Raw genomic sequence first — 18362 nt, forward strand, 5'->3', positions numbered from 1 at the left:
TATTTTTTTTTGTTTATATATATATATATATATATATATATATATATATATATATATATATATATATATATATATATATACCTAAAAAAAATTTTTAAATGTATACGTGTACAATATTTTAGCGGATTTGTTTACCTGGCATAATTTGTCTGGAGGCTTTACCAACTTTACCAACTGTCCACTAGATGTCAGTGTTCACCTGTTTCCTATTATGTCATCCAAATTGTGAGATGTGTAATTTCTGTGAATGTTAACAAGGTTACATTAAATTCAGTGTATAGATTTAAAATAATAATATAATTAATGTTTTTAGCACCCTGGCCGTAACTCGCATCACATCAGAGGATGAGGCCATATACCAGTGCATCGCTGAAAACTCTGCTGGCACTAACCAGGCCAGTGCTCGTCTGGCTGTGTCCCTGGCCAAAGAGCTGCCCGATGCCCCTCAGGGCCTGAAAGCCACGGCTCTGTCTAAAACCACCCTGCAGCTCTCCTGGACCCAGCCACCAGCCGAAATCACAGACGGGATCATCGGATATGTTCTGCATATCCGCAAATATGGCGGTGAGTGTCTCTGGAGTTCAGATGCTCCATTAAACTGGAACATATTTTGCGCTCTACAAATATTTTTTGAGCAATACTTCATACTTGGTGCACTTTTGTTTTCAGAGCCTGAAAGCAAAGAACTACAGGAGGCCGTGAGTAAGACAACATTTCAGCATGACCTCACTAACCTTGAACCTGCTACCACCTACTCCATCTACCTGAAGGCTTACTCTCCACTGGGTGCTAGTGAACGCTCCAGTACTGTTATTTTCACAACACTAGGGGGCGGTATGTACCTGCATACAGATTACACATTGCATGCTATTTGCTTTTATGTTTTGCTTAGGTCACTACAATTTCAAACTCTCCCCCTCTCCCTAACTGTCTCTTCTCGGGCCCACATCAATATTTTTGGCTCCCTCTGTTTAATATCATCCTTCTGATCGAACCTGCTTTGTCATAGATGTTTGAGCACTTGTTTCATTCTTTCTATGGTTTCTCTTTTGCCCATCCACCTTATGTGTTTTGCTTGAACAGAATGAACTCTGACAGTGTTCCTTGTTCCTCTGAGCTCATTATAATGGGTTTTCTGTCTTTGTACCCTATCTAGTGCCCAGTCCACCTACATTTTTCACCAAAGCAATAAACAATACTGCAGTCCAGGTGCTGTGGGAGCTGCCCAATAAGCCTGGAAAAACTGAGGGTTTCCGACTGTTGTACCGCAGGGTCCCCCACGGAGAGATCCAGGGACCGATTCAGTTGCCATGTCATGTTAACGCTCACACCATTTCTCATCTCGGTGAGGGAATTTTTTTTTTGTTTTGAGTTTTTTTTTGTTTGTGTGAACTCTATATGAAACTATTGATGAAACAATAGACTATAGATGCAACACATATTTGCAGAAGCCAATTGGTTTAAATTAATGTGAAAAGTGCAATACAAACCAATCTGAAAATGTTTCTCTTCAGGTTTTTTCCCCCTGCATATAAAATTACTCTAATAGTTGGGTTATTGTATTTTGCAAAAAAACATGCCAGCACAAAAAAAGCCATTAGATTCCATCTAGCCCTGCTTATTTTAATGTTTTATGCTGAATACTCTCTCACTTCACTATTCTGTCTACATGACCTGTTACAGCAGCTCTGAAAAAGCCATTATGTTTGTACAGTGACAGTTGAAATGTTCCTTCACTCACCCACCTGAAGAGTAGACCTGAAGTGTATATTAGAGAACAAACACTCCTCTAAGTATTTCCTAGTATTGTTATGTGACAAATGTTTGAATTCAGAAAACTCTGAAGAGAGTGTGAAAATTGAGATATTGACGAAAACAGATCCTGCATCACATAAAAAGAAAATTAGGTGAGGGAATTTTTTTTTTGTTTTGAGTTTTTGTTTGTTTGTGTGAACTCTATATGAAACTATTGATGAAACAATAGACTATAGATGCAACACATATTTGCAGAAGCCAATTGGTTTTTCATAATGGGCACAGAACATTTTATTTCTAACAAAATATGTTTTAAATGTGTCAAAGTTAATCTTAAATTATTTTTTTCTTTAAATTAATGTGAAAAGTGCAATACAAACCAATCTGAAAATGTTTCTCTTCAGGTTTTTTCCCCCTGCATATAAAATTACTCTAATAGTGGGGTTATTGTATTTTGCAAAAAAACATGCCAGCACAAAAAAAGCCATTAGATTCCATCTAGCCCTGCTTATTTTAATGTTTTATGCTGAATACTCTCTCACTTCACTATTCTGTCTACATGACCTGTTACAGCAGCTCTGAAAAAGCCATTATGTTTGTACAGTGACAGTTGAAATGTTCCTTCACTCACCCACCTGAAGAGTAGACCTGAAGTGTATATTAGAGAACAAACACTCCTCTAAGTATTTCCTAGTATTGTTATGTGACAAATGTTTGAATTCAGAAAACTCTGAAGAGAGTGTGAAAATTGAGATATTGACGAAAACAGATCCTGCATCACATAAAAAGAAAATTGCCCAAGGAAAAGAAGGACCATAATAGCCAGGAGGTTTTACACCGGACCTCAATCACCATGACTCAGCTGATCAATAGTTCTACTGTGACTGCAAAGTCAACAAACCAAGCTCAATGTATATGTATTAGATTCTGTATGTGTGAGACAAATGCATGAGTAGCTTTGATTTATTAGCAGTGTGTGTGATACTTGCAGTTTTCTTTTCTTTTTTCCCTAAGACCCTGGTGCTGTGTATGAAGTCAAACTGGTGGCCTACAATGGCAATGGAGAGAGCGACTGTTCAAAGAAACTTGTGTCACTGGCTGAGGACGGGACTAGTGCTAAAACCAGATCAGGTAAATTAGCATTTGTTTTGGCATGCATAATTACTTTGATTATTTATTAAATAAGTGCACTGTATAATAATCATGTTCCTTGTTGCAGGAGAGGAGACTGAATGTAACTGCAGGGGTGTAGAGAGCTCAGTGAGCAGCATTGTGGTTGGCATCCACATTGGCATGGCCTGCATCATTTTCTGTGTGCTCTTCCTCATGTTTGGATATCGGCGCAGGTAATGGACCTTTTGGTTAGATAACATCATGAAACTATATGTGCAAATTGTACAAATATTTTTATATACTGATTCACTTCACAAACATGAAATATAACACATTATAAATATACAATATTATAATAATAATAGTAGTAAATACATTATATATAATGTATATTGTTTATGTATATATCTACATATATAATAGTATAAGTATAATAAATACATTAAATTTGGTCTCAGTTTCCTCTGTAGGAAGGGGACTCAGGACAGCTGGTCTGTACCACAGGGTGAAGATGGAGGGCACCATGCTCAGAGCAATGGCATCCCAAAAGCTCAAGGCATTGAACTGGTTCCACAAGTAAGACTTACAGACAAGCTTCTCAGCACATTATAACTGAGAAGAAGCCAGTTTTAGAAAATATAGCCCCCCTTAATTTTTCTCTTGACCATAGATGCCGCAAAATCTCATCTCACGCAGTTGGTGAATGGATATACTACTACTGATTTTGTCATTTCATCTGTATATCAGTTGAATATCCTACCCCAGTTGTGTCACTGTAGTTACAGCTTATGAATTTGCTCTGCAGGATTGTTGTTTTACTCAGTAGTCACATTTCTCAGAGCCTTTTGTTTTGTCAGTTTATCAACAGTTGGAACTGAACTTGTGCTCTGTTTGTCAGGGTTTCGTATAAAGGTAGCTTATCATACTTACGGTTGTTTTCTCTTTTTCAGGGCCAAAACTTTGATCACCAGGCCCAATGCCAGGTTCTTATTGAGCAGCACTCATCCAGTCTGCCAGGCACAGGCACAGGCACTGGCTAGCACTTAGCTAGCACTGCCTCTGTGATCTACCTCCTTGTGGTTCCTCTGCCTAGCCTGCCCACCAAAGTTCCCTTTAGTCCATGTTTATCATGCGGTCTGTCACCTAAACTGCTGCTATTGTTTAAAGGTGTAAATGGGCCTGTTTTAACTACAAACGTTTTGCTAATTGAGGCTAACTGAGCTGGTTTAAGTTAGTCTGTCCCATTTGATGCTTATGCTCCCTCCCTTTAGAACCAAAGCTTGACTCCTTTAAGATCTTTATGTGGATGTGTCCGCACAAGAACACCAAATGATAGCCTTAGGAGATACTGTAGACATTTTTTAAGTTACAAATAGTTACTGCACTCTTTCTGAGCATAGGCCTAAATACACAATAGAAGCAAAACACAACAAAAATTATACCAAAACCTCTTTATATTTTATTACCAAAGGGCTTTCTGCTAAAACCAAAACTTCATTTTGCAATGCGTCCTCTGGTAATAAAATGTAGCCTTACGTTGTGTCCGGACTGATGCCAAATAATATAAAGACCAACCATTGAAATAATCTCAATATTTCTCTCAGTCAAACTCTTATATACGATTTAGTGAACTACATGATTTACAAAAGAAGCTACAACTAGCCATATTCTCAGTGGAAATGATTTCAGGGAACAGAGGTTTGTTTCATTTGTTAGCCTTAGCTCGGATATACCAAGATAAATAACGTGGCCTTGCTTTTGCCTTCGCTTGTGGTTGTGCGAGTTCAAATAAATTGATTGTTATATGTTTCACCGTACATGCCTCGAGGCAGGCTATACCCCAGAGGAACCATAAAGTTGATGGATTCTTACCACCTTTCCCTCTTTTCTATTCTTTATAATACCCACCAAAAGCTGTATGCCTCCAAAGATAGCTACCTCAGAATGTTATGTTGGGCTGACATTAGCCCCCTGCTAATAAAGCTTGCCTACCTCAGCCAAAAAATTGTGTATGCCTGCTACTCCTCCCCCTGCCCGTGCCTGTGCCAGCTGCCTCCAGAACCTGCATTCAGGTGCCCATCTGGTCAACTGCCATGGAGAGTGTGACTCCAAATATTGCCTTAGCAGACAAAAGCTGTCTGGGAACCCCTCCCTAACTCATCGGTCAGAGATGTTTAACAGAACCATTTAAGCTGTGGAATACTTAAAAAAACACTTTTGATGCGATTCTCTCCAAGTCCATCCATCCACAATTAGGATCCTGCCAAGCCGATCCAAGGATTCCTTTCTGATCCTGCTAAACTCCAAAGAAAAAATGAAAAAGCTCATTTTGTTCGGAGAATGTGATATGAAAATTCTGCATGGAATGTATGGACCCTTGTGAATTGTATTGGGATATTTTTGGGCCTTTCCATGTGAATACCACAACCTATGAAACCAAAAGCTTAGGATATTTTGCTTTTGTGATGGCATCGAGACGATGTTTATCCAAAGAGATTCTTTCCAGCCAAACCAACTGGTCTTTTCTCCAGATGCCAAATCAGTTGCCATGGGAACTTGAAGGAGCTACGAGATGATGGTTGATTTTGGGTTTACTGAGAAACTGCTGCATTCTCGCTTTCCCAAACAAACAGGCATGGCAGCAGGGAATCCAAAATTGTGTTTGATATGAAAAACAAGCTTTATGATATCCAAAGATGTAAAAAAAATGTAAGGTTTTCATTTGTCTTTATATCCATTTGCTCTTTAGATGAACTGAAGCCATTGTGTTGATGTTTTTGCAGATCATGTTAAAAGAGGGAGCTGCAATAAAATTGATTTAATAACAAACCTATTCACACAAATATCTGCAACAATAATGGAGTCATTTAATAGTCAAACATTTTCTATCTTCCCTCTCTTGACATTGACCTGCCAGATTTTTCTTTTAACATTTAAATAATAACCAAATGAAAATGGGATATATTTTCAAGGAGATTTTATATGTTGATACAAGAGAAGGAACATTTGTGTCCTCTTTATATAATAATAGAATTAGAGAACTTGCCAAATAGTAGAATAATAATAATACCAAATACCTCTTTCATATTTAACATTCAAAAGCTTTATCTTTTGTAACACTTCATTAGCAAAGCACATGAGCATGCATGAGTGTACGGTATATGTATGTATCAGTTCATGCATAAATGTATGTTTTGTGATTGGCTACCAGTAGGTCAAACCTGGAGTCAGTAGAGGTCAAAGATACCCTTTCAAAAAAAGTCAAGGGAGCTATGTGTATACAGTAACATATGAATGGAACCAAAGAACTTGAATTGTTTTTAGTGATATTTATCAAGAAAGCAAAATGGCCTCTTGCTATGATGATCTAGCCAAGAATATCATCCTTTAAGATTTACAAGCAAAGAAACCTGCTTTCCTGAAGACATTCTACTCCACTCCAGGTTGACCTTTTGAACATAATGAGTGTTAAAAACGTTTACCCACAATCACTGCAGTTCAAACAGCCCCTCCATAGACTAAAACTCCCATCCTTGTGTTCATTTGAAAGAACTGAAATGTTGCGAGAAAGAAAAAAGGGAGGATTTTAGATTTGTAGCTGTATAGCGTGATTTGTATAGTGGTAAACATAAGATTACTCATATTTTAAACAATATTTGGTTCTTTTTGTAGAACTTTTTTTCTATTCTCTTTCACAAAGTTGTCATGGTACCTACCTTGGTTTGGAAAGATGGCATTTTGATGTTCATTTTAGTAATGTTATTGTTATTAATATTTTAATTATTGCTATTGCTTTTTTTTCTATGTTCATTTTGATAAATGCCTGTTTTTATTTTTCATTTCTCTGTAGCAGATGAAGGAGAATGTGAAAGTGTTTGTTAGGAACCTAAAAAACAGTGGGTCACATGCAGCAGGTTGGCAAAGATATGATTTGGGATTTATGATGTTTATTTGCCTTTATATTCTACACTTCAATTTGGGTAAATTGCTCCTATGTTAATGTGCAAATACCAAGTGCACTTTTACAAAGGTTTCAAACAGCTAAATAGCACACGTAAATGAGTGAATCCCCCATCTGTTTGGATTATGACCCACTGTTATAAAAAAGAGAGAAAAAAGTTGAGAAATAGAGTTTGAGGGCTAGAATAGAACCAATGAGGAAAAACAATGCTTTAACATGTACTTCCTTTTGAGTTATTTGAACCTAAAAACCCAAAAGCTTTAAACACTTTGAGACTGTGATGTCTCCAACCAAAAAGATTAAAGACAGAGATTGGTGTCTAGTGAATGGACAATTACAGAGCCACTATAAACGAAGGGACCAGGCAATGGATGCACAATGGTATATAAATGGACCATGGTTGTTAAATTGTTTTGTAACGGCTTAATATAAAGGCTGCAGTCTCCCAATTGATTTGTCAGCACAATGAAGCTTGTGATTCACATTTATCACATTGCTAAACAGATCTTGCAGCATTTGTCTAATTGGCTTGTGGGTCTTTACCAGATCACAAAACAAAAATGTCAAGATTCTTCAACATACTGCATGCTCCTTCCTGTATTGCATCATTAGCTTGTAAAGTGATTGAGTTCTCAAGAATGGGCTTTGATGAATTCCTTTCCTGTTTGAAGAGATAATGATGTCTGCCATTACCTAGCAACCAATGGGAATGTCTTTAGAAATGCTCCAAGATGTCATTGCTGAGCTCCCTCTTGATTTAGGTGACTGTTGTAATAGCACAATCTCTGATCTCTTCTTTTCCTAATTTGTTCAAATTCCAGGGCACCTGAAACCAAATAAAAACAAAGAACAAGAATATTTTTGTGGGATTACTTTTCAGCTGGATGTATTAGTGACATTGTTGACTGTAAAATATTGCTTTTATTGATCTATGAAATAATCAGACACACACAAGTAAACACAGCCAACTGAATGAAAGATATTCATGTTTTTTATCATCAATTACACTACCCTGCCAATGGAATCGAAACTCATCTATGGTTAAGCAGCATGAAACAATGGCAACTGTCATTCTACCTATCACCTCCAGCTTCATCTGTTCAAAACTGACCTCTTTCTCCCTGCCAAGACCTCCCAAAATCTTTCCTTATCTCCGTTTAGGTCATTGACATAACCTGCTATCATTCAGGTGTTTTGAAATGCTTGCTGTCATTCCAAATAGCCTGCTTTAAATAGGCTGCACATTAGAATACTGCCTGATCATCCACTGCGCTGGGCCTTATAGATAAAAGGAAATACAGCCCTTCCTCAACCAGTACTCTAGCCATCTCCTTAAACAGGCCATAGTAATATACTTCCGCAATAACATCTGGAGAGGGTTGTCTTGCATAGGCATAGCAATAAATATGAATACAAAAATAATTTTGCAATATTATGGTTTGATTTTACAGTAGAAATAGTTCATAACCATTAAAACAAGATGAATTTACTTGCAAAACTGTATAACTGCAAAATTGTATAAGATATTAAATGTTACTTCAGGGGCTCCGTAGCTTTATGCTTACAAGAAAAAAAAAGAAAAGAATAATCTCCAACGAGGTAAGAAAATACACAATCAATTCCAAGATATATTCTTTGAACACGCCTCATTGTCATACATATTTTGTTGCAGGCATAGATCAAGCTAGGTGGTATACTGCATGACAAACAGCTGTTGTATATCTGAACAAATCCAGTATGTGTCACTTTGTCTAGGAGCCATAAATGAATTTAGGTTCTCTTAACAAATGCCCTTATTATTTAGGGAAAATGATAATGGTGGAGCAAGATGCAAAACCTCACAGAAGAATCTGACACCCATTTATCCAAATCCCAGGGCCATACACATTACAGCAAATCACCAAAGACTTGGCAAGTGCTCCGACATGCCTAGAGAGAATACCTGAAGAACATGCCCGCAGATCTTTAGGGCAGATAAATTGTACAAATCACTTACTCAGGATTAAATGGAGGCTTAAGTTACTCTTGGGGAAAAGCTAATGATCCTCAGGTCTTTAGTGCTGTGCACATTTCTGATTTTTAATTCACATAGAATAAGTTGGCACAACAGAGCCAAGTTTTTCAACATCATGTTTATGCTCATTTTCTCATACATATTTCTCTTGCTTGCTCTTATATGATTGTTTTAGTCTCTTCTTTTCATAACTGAATGACCGATATGATGTCACATTCTTTTGAACCTGCCTGTATACACACACACGCACTCATACACGCATACAAAGCCTCTCAACCCTTTTGCTGTTGCCATGGAAACCTCACCCTGCAAACCCTTCCTGTCTTCACCCTAGAGATGTCTCTTGATGTGACACCGCATGTTTTAGTCCCGCCAAAGACCTATTAGGAGAAGACTTGCCTCCCATATGTAGTTTATTCTTAGGTATGTAATGATATAAAGGGCAACGACTCATAATTTCCAAGATCTTGAATTTAAACAACAAATAATTTAGTTGTTTGCTCTGACTTATACATTCATGACACATTTGTGTCTGCTTTACTGCCATTATTTTATTGTGTTTTATTATTGCTTCCAGTATTTGCTCAAACCAGTGTCTATTTCGGTATCTTTGTAAGTTTGTGCGTTCTCGCCTGTCTGCCAGGTCAACACTGTCTGTGATTGGTTTGTTTAGCCCTGTACAGTTACAGAGTCACAATTGAATGACGAACAAGCGGTTCCTGCAGTTGTGAGATGCAGTTGCAGCATCAAGCCAGTGAGAATCAAAAGCACAAACCTGAGTTTCATTTAATCAGAAACATAGTACTTTTAGATTCTTATAATAGGCACTTTCACATGGCTCTGATCTCACATGTAGATAAAGGGCATGTGTTAGTGTTCACTTTGATTGATTGTTTGATGCAAATGCCACCTTAAACCATTTAGAGGCTTTTGATGTTCACACAGTGAGTCTGATTCAGAGAAATAGAGCATCTAGAGAAGATTAGAATAATGGTAATTTAACCAAGACCAAATTAACATCTTATCAGATCATTTATAGTGGCTTGGCTTTTCATAAACTAAACAGCTCTGTGTATGTTAGTACCACAGCATTACTGAACTGCATTTATTCTGTGAATTCGGCTTTTATTCGTTCAAAAAATATCTAAATATTTTTCCAGATATTTAAAAATATGTATAAATATTTTACATATTTCGAAATGTCAAAATAAATCTAAATATATATATTTATATATCAAAATAACAACTATATATTTTATTATTATACAAAAATCATACGTATTCTCTATATACATTTCTGTCATGACAATGTACATGACAATGTTAATGTATTTGGTCTTGGCGGAATAGATCTGCTTCGCTGCTGCTGCGGCAGAGCAAGTACCGAGACTTGCTACTGCCAATACAACCACAACATGCTGCTGTAAGCATGTAAGACATGTTGCTGCTGCAAATATAACATACATGAAATAACCCCCCACAAAGCAGGAGACATAGAAGGGACAATACAAGCCAAAACAAGAACAAAACACCCCTCAACAAGCAGATCTATCACCAAGACATATGTACTGCTGCTGCTCCGAAGAGCCACGTGAACCGCATGCATCACTATCTATGTGATCCTTGGCTACCATGCCGACCGGCTTAACAATAGTGGTCTATGACTATGTGAGCCTTGGCTACCACGCCGACCAGCTTAACACTAGTGGCCTATGACTATGTGAGCCTTGGCTACCATGCCGACTGGCTTAACTCTAATTAGACGTGCACTATGTGTAATGTTTAATTAACAAAATGGATATACGTTGCAATCCGAAAGATAAGACCCCAGCACCCACCTGAGCAAATATCATAATTTAGTAATTTGATAACTGCTGTTACTTCTCCACTTCATCAGTCCCAGCGGCAGCATAACAGCTTGTTAATTCATGTTCGTGAAATGATGAGACGGACAAAGTTAGCGATGCATGCCATTTTACTCTCTTGTGCAGATAAAAGTTGTCAAAGTTACAGTGCACAAAAACCCCTGGGTGGACTGACCTGATGAACTGAAATAAAAGCAGAATATAATGTTCTTTCTCCATTTTCTGAATTACACATCACAGCGAGAGCTCATGTCGCACAAGCACATTTCTCCGAACTACACAACCCATAATGCATTTCACTCTGAACTAACTGTTACAACCGTAGATAGCGATCTTCAGCGTCTCCCGCAACACTGTCATTGATATGAATGCGATAAGCGCGTGCTGATGCTGCGTGCAGCTGAAATTAACCACACACTCATCACAATGAAAACATCGAAAATAACGAACGTGAACACTGGGATAATCGCCAATGTATATGGCGAACCCCCATTGAAATGCATACACAAGAAGGCAAACCACGCAATACACACCGCGATATGATTTAGAAGAGCATTCACTTATCTTAAATGTTGATTTCGCTGTTCTGAAGCAAGCTGCAACTGCTATGGCAAGCACCAGTCATATATTTGAGTGTTGAGCAGCAAGCTCATTGGCTACTGATACAGGAGAGAACCAATCAGCTGTGCCATGTGATAATGATGTCATTAGGTCAGATTCAGTTAGACCTATCGGACTGCGCCATCTAGAGTTTCATGCCAGAACTCTGTATATATACACACATATATAATTTGATACAATATAATATGCATTCATTCATTCATTCATTCATGATGATGATGATGATGCTGTGACCCATACTCGGAATTTGTGCTCTGCATTTTACCCATCCAAGTGCAGTGGGCAGCCATTTTTGCTATGGTGCCCGGGGAGCAGTTGGGGGTTCGGTGCCTTGCTCAAGGTTCTCACCTCAGTCGTGGTATTGAGGGTGGAAGAGAGCGCTGGTCATTCACTCCCCCCACCTACAATCCTTGCCGGTACCTTTAGGTTACAAGTCCGACTCTCTAACCATTAGGACATGACTGCCCCCATATACTATACATACATACTTACTATATATTATAGAAATATATAACATTTCAAAATGTATCTAAATATATTCACTGTATCACTGAACTGCATTAAGATAGAAATGCATAAGTTACAAAAATATTTTCATGATAGAAATATATTATTTATGTGTTTTTTTAAAGACTTCTTTATTTTGACTTCTGTAAAGTCAATTCAGCTTTCCTTTTCTTCCACTCTTTCAATACAATATGTTCCTGACCGTTTCATACTTGGCAGATTTATTAATCAAATGCTCAACTCATACAAGTATAGTGTCCTTGTTTATTGCTTTATTACAGGCGCTTCCAGCCTTGACGAGTTTTCATTTATTCTTGTGTGTAAACTTCTGTCTGAAGTCAAGTAGCTTTTTTAAAATCCAATTTCATCTCATCCCATTTTCTCTGCATGTGTCTAAACGAGGGAGAGAAATTGTTTTAGATTTTATGAAAGTGCAGATGTATTTTTTAAGAACCGGCAAACCTAAACAGTGCCATTGTCATGGGTAGAACTGAGGAGATCTGTATGTTATTTTCTGCAGTTTTCTGATCTCTTGGAAAGTCCACTGAGACTGTTGTATTGCAGTGAACACATGAGCACACCTGCATTGCATTTGTCACTGGCAGATTAATGTACAGTGGGTACGGAAAGTATTCAGACCCCCTTAATACACCACTGTAAGTCTGTCTGGAGCTCTGTTCCAAAACCTAGTGCTGAGTTAACAGTGCAATACTCTAATAAGCGTAAACATTCCTGTAGCACACACTAATAAAATAAAATCATTAGAATTGATTATTTATTCATTTTTTTTGTAAACTATTTTATATTTTAGGGAACACATTGCAGTGCATTACGGGATTGTCTTTACTACAAATGATACAAGCTGCATAAGGTGTATATGTAGTAGTTAGATTTGACTGGATTCTTATTTCCATTTCATAGTATTCTGGTGTTGAATTGGTGAATGGTCTTTGGCTCCTGATATATTGCTGGCTGTACAGTTACAATGCCCCAATCAATAATAACCCCCTTCTCCTCTTTTGCCTCCTCTTGTTGTACCTGCATTGATTTAATACACTACAATTCACACTGTTCATGAACAGGATCAAGGACGGTGCAGCTGAGATAATTTTCCATTGGCAATTAAATGCTACTTGCGTTATATATTGTAAATAATTTCTGTAATCATTATTAAGTGGCATTTATTTTGCTAAACAATATAACCTTTTTTCACATTATTTATTTTTCAACACAACTGTGAAAATTTTCCATTGGTAATGCTGCCTGCATCATATATTGTAAATAATTTATATAATTATTATCAAGTGGCATTTTTTTTTGTAAATAATGAAACCTGAATGTGTTAAATAAGATTTTTTTCACATTCATTTTCTTTGCCTATTCTTTTTTGTTCTGTTTAAAAGGTTAAAAAAAATAATACTAATCCCTACAATTTCATTCCACTAGACTGGATGCCTTTGATACTTTTTGTTGTATTACTGCTATAAGTACAACCACAGATCAGAGAATAACACTCCAGCAATAAAAGGGAATACAGGCTTACCTCTGAGGAATAAATCAAGAATGCTTCTCTAAACCTCAGTTTGAAGACCTCAAAATAAATAACAAGAAACACCAGAGATTTGAAGCTGATGAAATGTGTCATATGGCATGCTATCCTCCTTCAGTACCCCTTTTTTCTTTCTTTGTTCCTCCATCAATCCATCTGCAATCCATCTTTCTTTTTGCATTTTGTCTGATTATGCATGCACTTTCCCATTTAATTCTTATTACCCTATTCCAGACCAGCAACGTTTGGCACAGATCTCTGGTCCTGCTGTCATGTGTCTTACCTAGGTACTATAAATCCTCCCTGTTCTCTCTACACAGCGTCTTTGTCTTTGTACCTTTGCCCTTTCTTATCGTCTTCCATCTATTCTGTCCTGCTGTGGTTGTTATCATCATCCTCTCTCTTCCTGAGACACACCTTCCTTCTTCAGAATGAGCCCCTGTGCCGTAATTACACTCATGTTTATACAAAGATCAGACAGACCGAGGCAAGCTGCTCTGGTAAGCTGTCTTAAGACGCAGCAAAGTACCAAGTGCATGGCTCTCTGTTGTTGTCACTCCTTTATGTTATTTACAAAGCTGCTGTCTTTATTATTTTTTCCCATTAGCTCTCCTTCTCCATGTGATCACTCTCTCGCTGTTGTTTGCACTCATGCAATCTATCACAGCACGCAGTTTCTCTCCCCTCCCCTAAATTCCATCATGTGGTTTGGTTATTTCTGGAAAGTTGCAGTATCTCCTACTTCTGTCATCACAGTATGCCATGTTTACCTCCCATAGCACGCTTTGCTTTCACTGTGCCTCCTTCATCGCTTCCTAAATATTAACGGAACAGTTCAGCCAAAAATTGACAGTCCTGTTGCCATTTGTTCATTCTAATGTCATTCCAAACCTGTATAATTTATGAATCACTGTAAATACAGTGCCAAGTTTTAAATTGCTACACACTTAAAATCCCTTCCTCTCACATCGGTCTTGAATCTTTCATTCGTGCAATTAAAAAATGTGCATATTCACAATTGCATGTCACCATAAGTTACAAGACACGTAAGAAGCTGTGACATTTGGCAGCATTGACCACGTCTGGATGAGCCATGTTTGAATATATATTTTTAATATAATCTATATAATGTGGCGAGTATCCCGGTTCCAAATCAGCGTCGCCCTGGAAACGCCGCTCCCACCCCGATCACAAACTACCGCCACCTGTGCGGGATGATTGGCGCAGCTGGAGCTCATTCCCGCAGGCCTTAAAGCCAGGAGAGAAGGCACACAGGGGGAAGGTGGAAGAGGAGCTCCAGGCGGAAACTAATGTCTGTTTTGTTTCTTCTCCTCCTGTGTAGAGACCAGCGACCCTCCGGACGAGTGATCAGCAGCCCTCCACGAGCACCGAGTGACGCACTACCCCCCCGAGCACCGTGTGACCCCGCTGCCCAGACACCTCACCTGCGCACGACGAGCACCACGTGTGAATAAAGCACCCTCCTGGGGGACTTCCCGCAGTTCTGTGTCTGTGGTTTCATTCACCCCGCTACATATGGTGGAGAATGCGGGTATAGAGGTGGATTGAGACATAGATCACTAACGCCAGGTTGTCTTGTGTGATCACTCTAGGAGTACCGCTCTCTCTCCCGACGAAACACATTGGCATCTCCAGATATGTCATGCCAGATCAATATGCTGCCAGTGTCACCGGTATGGTACATGGAAATGAATAAAACAATAATGATTTTCTAGTAAAGATTAAATTATTTGTAGCTTAGCAGTAGCACAAAATTGGAAATCAAAAATTAAAGCATGAGACAGAGCTAAAACAGTAAATGAATTATCATTAAGTTATGTATTTATGTATTGTCATTGTCATCTATCTGTAATTTCTGCTAGTCTCTTGGTGCTGAATTGATAGATATTCTGAATATAAGGGCCAAGGGTTTCTGTGATTGTAGTAGTTTATCAGCATATATTTGAATTTCCCCCTACATGATATGTGCACTGTGTTCTAATCAGTCGACTTACAGCATCATTCACATGGGCAATGTCAGCTCAAAGTCATCATGTAGTACTGTGAAGATCCTGTCCAAACAATGTGATTCACAAACACACCTGTATCTCAGGTACAGGTATGTCACTGTATTCCTTTCATGGGCTCACACAGCTCTGAGCTTGTGTGACTTTGTTTTCCTCTCTTCCTCCAAATGTTCAAAGCTGCTTTGTCCTTGAGCATCCATAGATTGAAATGCATTTACTGTATTTATCTCAGGAAGACGAATCTCATGCCATAAAGCTGTTCTGCTAATGAGAACATTCTCTTTAGAAAAATAGCAGCAGCTGGGTAATATGATATGTTAGGTGAAACTGTTGAAGTACACAGACCACTAAAGATACTCCCACATGCCTTCATTTGTGGTTATAGAGTTCCCTTGTGTCTTCTTAAGTCTTTTGAATACATGAGCCAATACTTGATGCTCTCCATAGGCTCAGATTAATGCAGCAGAACCGTGTTAGACCGCAGTTATACACACCTACAGTATACTAACAAATTAACATAAATGATCGAAATCCAAATTTTTATGTTATTATCAAATGTAATAGCATTTGTTGCTAAAATGCAGATACAGTATAGATGTACAGTACAGTATAAATACGCAATGTAAAATGCTTTTCTTTTAGTGACTCTTTCTTAATATTGCCTCATTAAGCCAGTAGATGGCGAAAAGTAACTGTCTTTATGAATGAGTCGTTGATTTTTATTTTGTAGATTTGTTCAAACATTCAGGAACTAAATGAGTGATTGTCTTTATGAGTGAACTGCTGATTTTTTCATTCAGTCAATTTGTTCAAACACACTGATTCACTCAGGAGCTAAACAAGTTCATGAGTCTTTTATGAGTGAGTTGTTGACGCTTACATCCAATCCAGTTATCCAATCGCACTGATTAATTTAGGAAAGAAGCTAATCTTTATTAGTGAGTCAATGAATCATTTACTCAACTGATTAATTCATACACACTAAATCATTTAAGAATGAAACACTACCAGTTAATTCAGCTTTGACTTTGTTTTGAAATTATATAATTATATATAAGTAACTGGCAATATTGTGTCTAAAATGTAAGTTACTCAATATTATATTCTTGTGGATTGAACAGTTATATAAAAGTAATATCAATTGTGCCTTGAATATTAGTTTGTGCACTTTACATGCTCCTCATGCATATGGCCGAATCACAATCTGCTGATATTCACATACTCTCTTGCTTGTGTGATATTGCTTAATGGGGTCCTATTATGCTCTTTTACAAAGTCTTGATTTTGTTTTGGGGGTGTACTAGAACAAGCTCTCATAGGTTGTTCGAAAAACACATTAATTTTTCACATATTTTACATTATTACAACACCTCTCTCCCCAGTCTGGCATGAACGGCTCGAATAGTTCCTGTATCAAATGAAGGCCCGCCTTCTGAAATACGAAATGTGCAGTGATTGGTTAGTTGGGCCAGTGTGTGTTGTGATTGGCAGCACTCGGCGCCTGGTCGGGAAACGTCATGCCCCTTACCATTGTTTTGGGGGTGTACTAGAACTGGCTCTCATACTAGGTTGTTCGAAAAACACATGTTTTTCAGTGCAAGCTTCGGTGTAAAATATTGTGTCAAAATCAAATCAATTTGAGTGCGATTTAAACCCGGATGATTGTAATCACTCTAAGTTCATCTGCCTTGGGAAAGCTAGCGTGTCTCTGACATAGTGATAACACTGTTGCCTTCTCTAGTGCAGCTCAACCAGGTCTCGTCCCATTCGTCGATATTTGTGATATCATAAATCCCGGAAAATATGCGTTGTAGTCCAAAACGAGTCATTCGTTGTAGTTTTTGAAAAGTGATTTCTGTTAAATAAAATATCTTATTTTGAATTGGACTTTGAGCTTTGTAACTTTGCAGATCTTTTTTATGCTCAAACAGCAGCATTACAGAGTAACTAAAGTTGAAAAAGTGAAAAAGCATAATAGGATCCCTTTAAAATTCATCACAAAGTTGCTTGTTTTTCTCAGCTGCAGGTTATCAGGGCAATGGTGCATGGGGGCTTGTCTTCACACATAAAATATTTCAGGGCTGTGACTCATCGGCGTTCATTTCAGCCGTCCCCCAGCCTCTATTAGGAGCTATTTATGGATCCAATTATTTGTAGATGTGTTTAGTGGCCTTTCAAAGGCACATGGGAAAAAATATGCATCATCTGACAGTGTAGTCACAGGCTGATTCATTTTCTGTCTGGCATTTCTCCCAAACCTTGAGCTCAGCAGAAACAGCAGATGATATTTATCTTCAGATCATCAATAAATGCTCTGTTGTGTCATCAATGCTGGTGACCCATTGCTGCAGTGAACATATAAGACGGTCAAGATATCTGCAGATTTTTTTGCTTCAAACACCAGGTTTTCTACGGTTAGAGGAAATGTGTTAGATTTATTTTGTTTTAAATCATAGTTTGTCAAATCTGATACATTTGTCTACCTAAAACCCCACTGCAAGCCTCCAGCTTTCTCTACAATGGGTAAGTAAATCTTAAATCACTAATTAAATTGTAAGCCTGTTACAGTGCAGCAATTAACCTTGGTGTTATTGTTGCACTGTTAAAAAAAAAAAAGTTATGTTATCAGCTAACCTACAAAGGTGGTTTTAAAAGACTAAATTACTCTCAAGGTAACGACTACCTGTTTTCACTTTCTACAGTGTATTCTGCTGAAAAGAAATCTGGTGCACTGGCTCTGGATATCAGCAAACATCACATGTGAGTTGAAACACTAATTTACCTTTCTCATTGATGTGTGAAGATTGTTTGTGAGGTGATATTCACGTGTGAGTCACTTTTGCATTAAAAGTCACCGTTGTTTACTGACTCATATGCTTCTTCACTTAGTTTGAACTTACTGTTTTATTTATATTTACTGTGTATATATATATATATATATATATATATA

The 18362-nt window shown here is 37.8% G+C and overlaps 1 protein-coding gene and 1 long non-coding RNA gene across 3 annotated transcripts in view; both read left to right on the forward strand.

Annotated features, from left to right (window-relative positions):
- The window catches only part of LOC107591650 (immunoglobulin superfamily DCC subclass member 3-like), a 15107-nt gene extending 12002 nt beyond the window's left edge, over positions 1 to 3105 (forward strand). The window contains exons 8-12 of the mRNA XM_016280869.1: positions 314 to 564; positions 670 to 834; positions 1157 to 1345; positions 2770 to 2886; positions 2975 to 3105. Of these exons, the coding sequence (XP_016136355.1) occupies positions 314 to 564; positions 670 to 834; positions 1157 to 1345; positions 2770 to 2886; positions 2975 to 3105 (853 nt within the window). The remainder of the gene's footprint in view (positions 1 to 313; positions 565 to 669; positions 835 to 1156; positions 1346 to 2769; positions 2887 to 2974) is intronic.
- Positions 3106 to 17447: 14342 nt separating this feature from the next.
- Positions 17448 to 18362, forward strand: part of LOC107591667 (uncharacterized) — a 2640-nt gene continuing 1725 nt past the window's right edge. For both annotated transcript variants that reach the window (XR_001609895.1, XR_001609894.1), the window contains exons 1-2: positions 17448 to 17935; positions 18115 to 18172. This is a non-coding gene — a long non-coding RNA (uncharacterized lncRNA). The remainder of the gene's footprint in view (positions 17936 to 18114; positions 18173 to 18362) is intronic.

This window comes from Sinocyclocheilus grahami, unplaced genomic scaffold, assembly GCF_001515645.1.
Source record: "Sinocyclocheilus grahami isolate Dianchi unplaced genomic scaffold, SAMN03320097.WGS_v1.1 scaffold144.1, whole genome shotgun sequence".
NCBI lineage: Eukaryota > Metazoa > Chordata > Actinopteri > Cypriniformes > Cyprinidae > Sinocyclocheilus > Sinocyclocheilus grahami.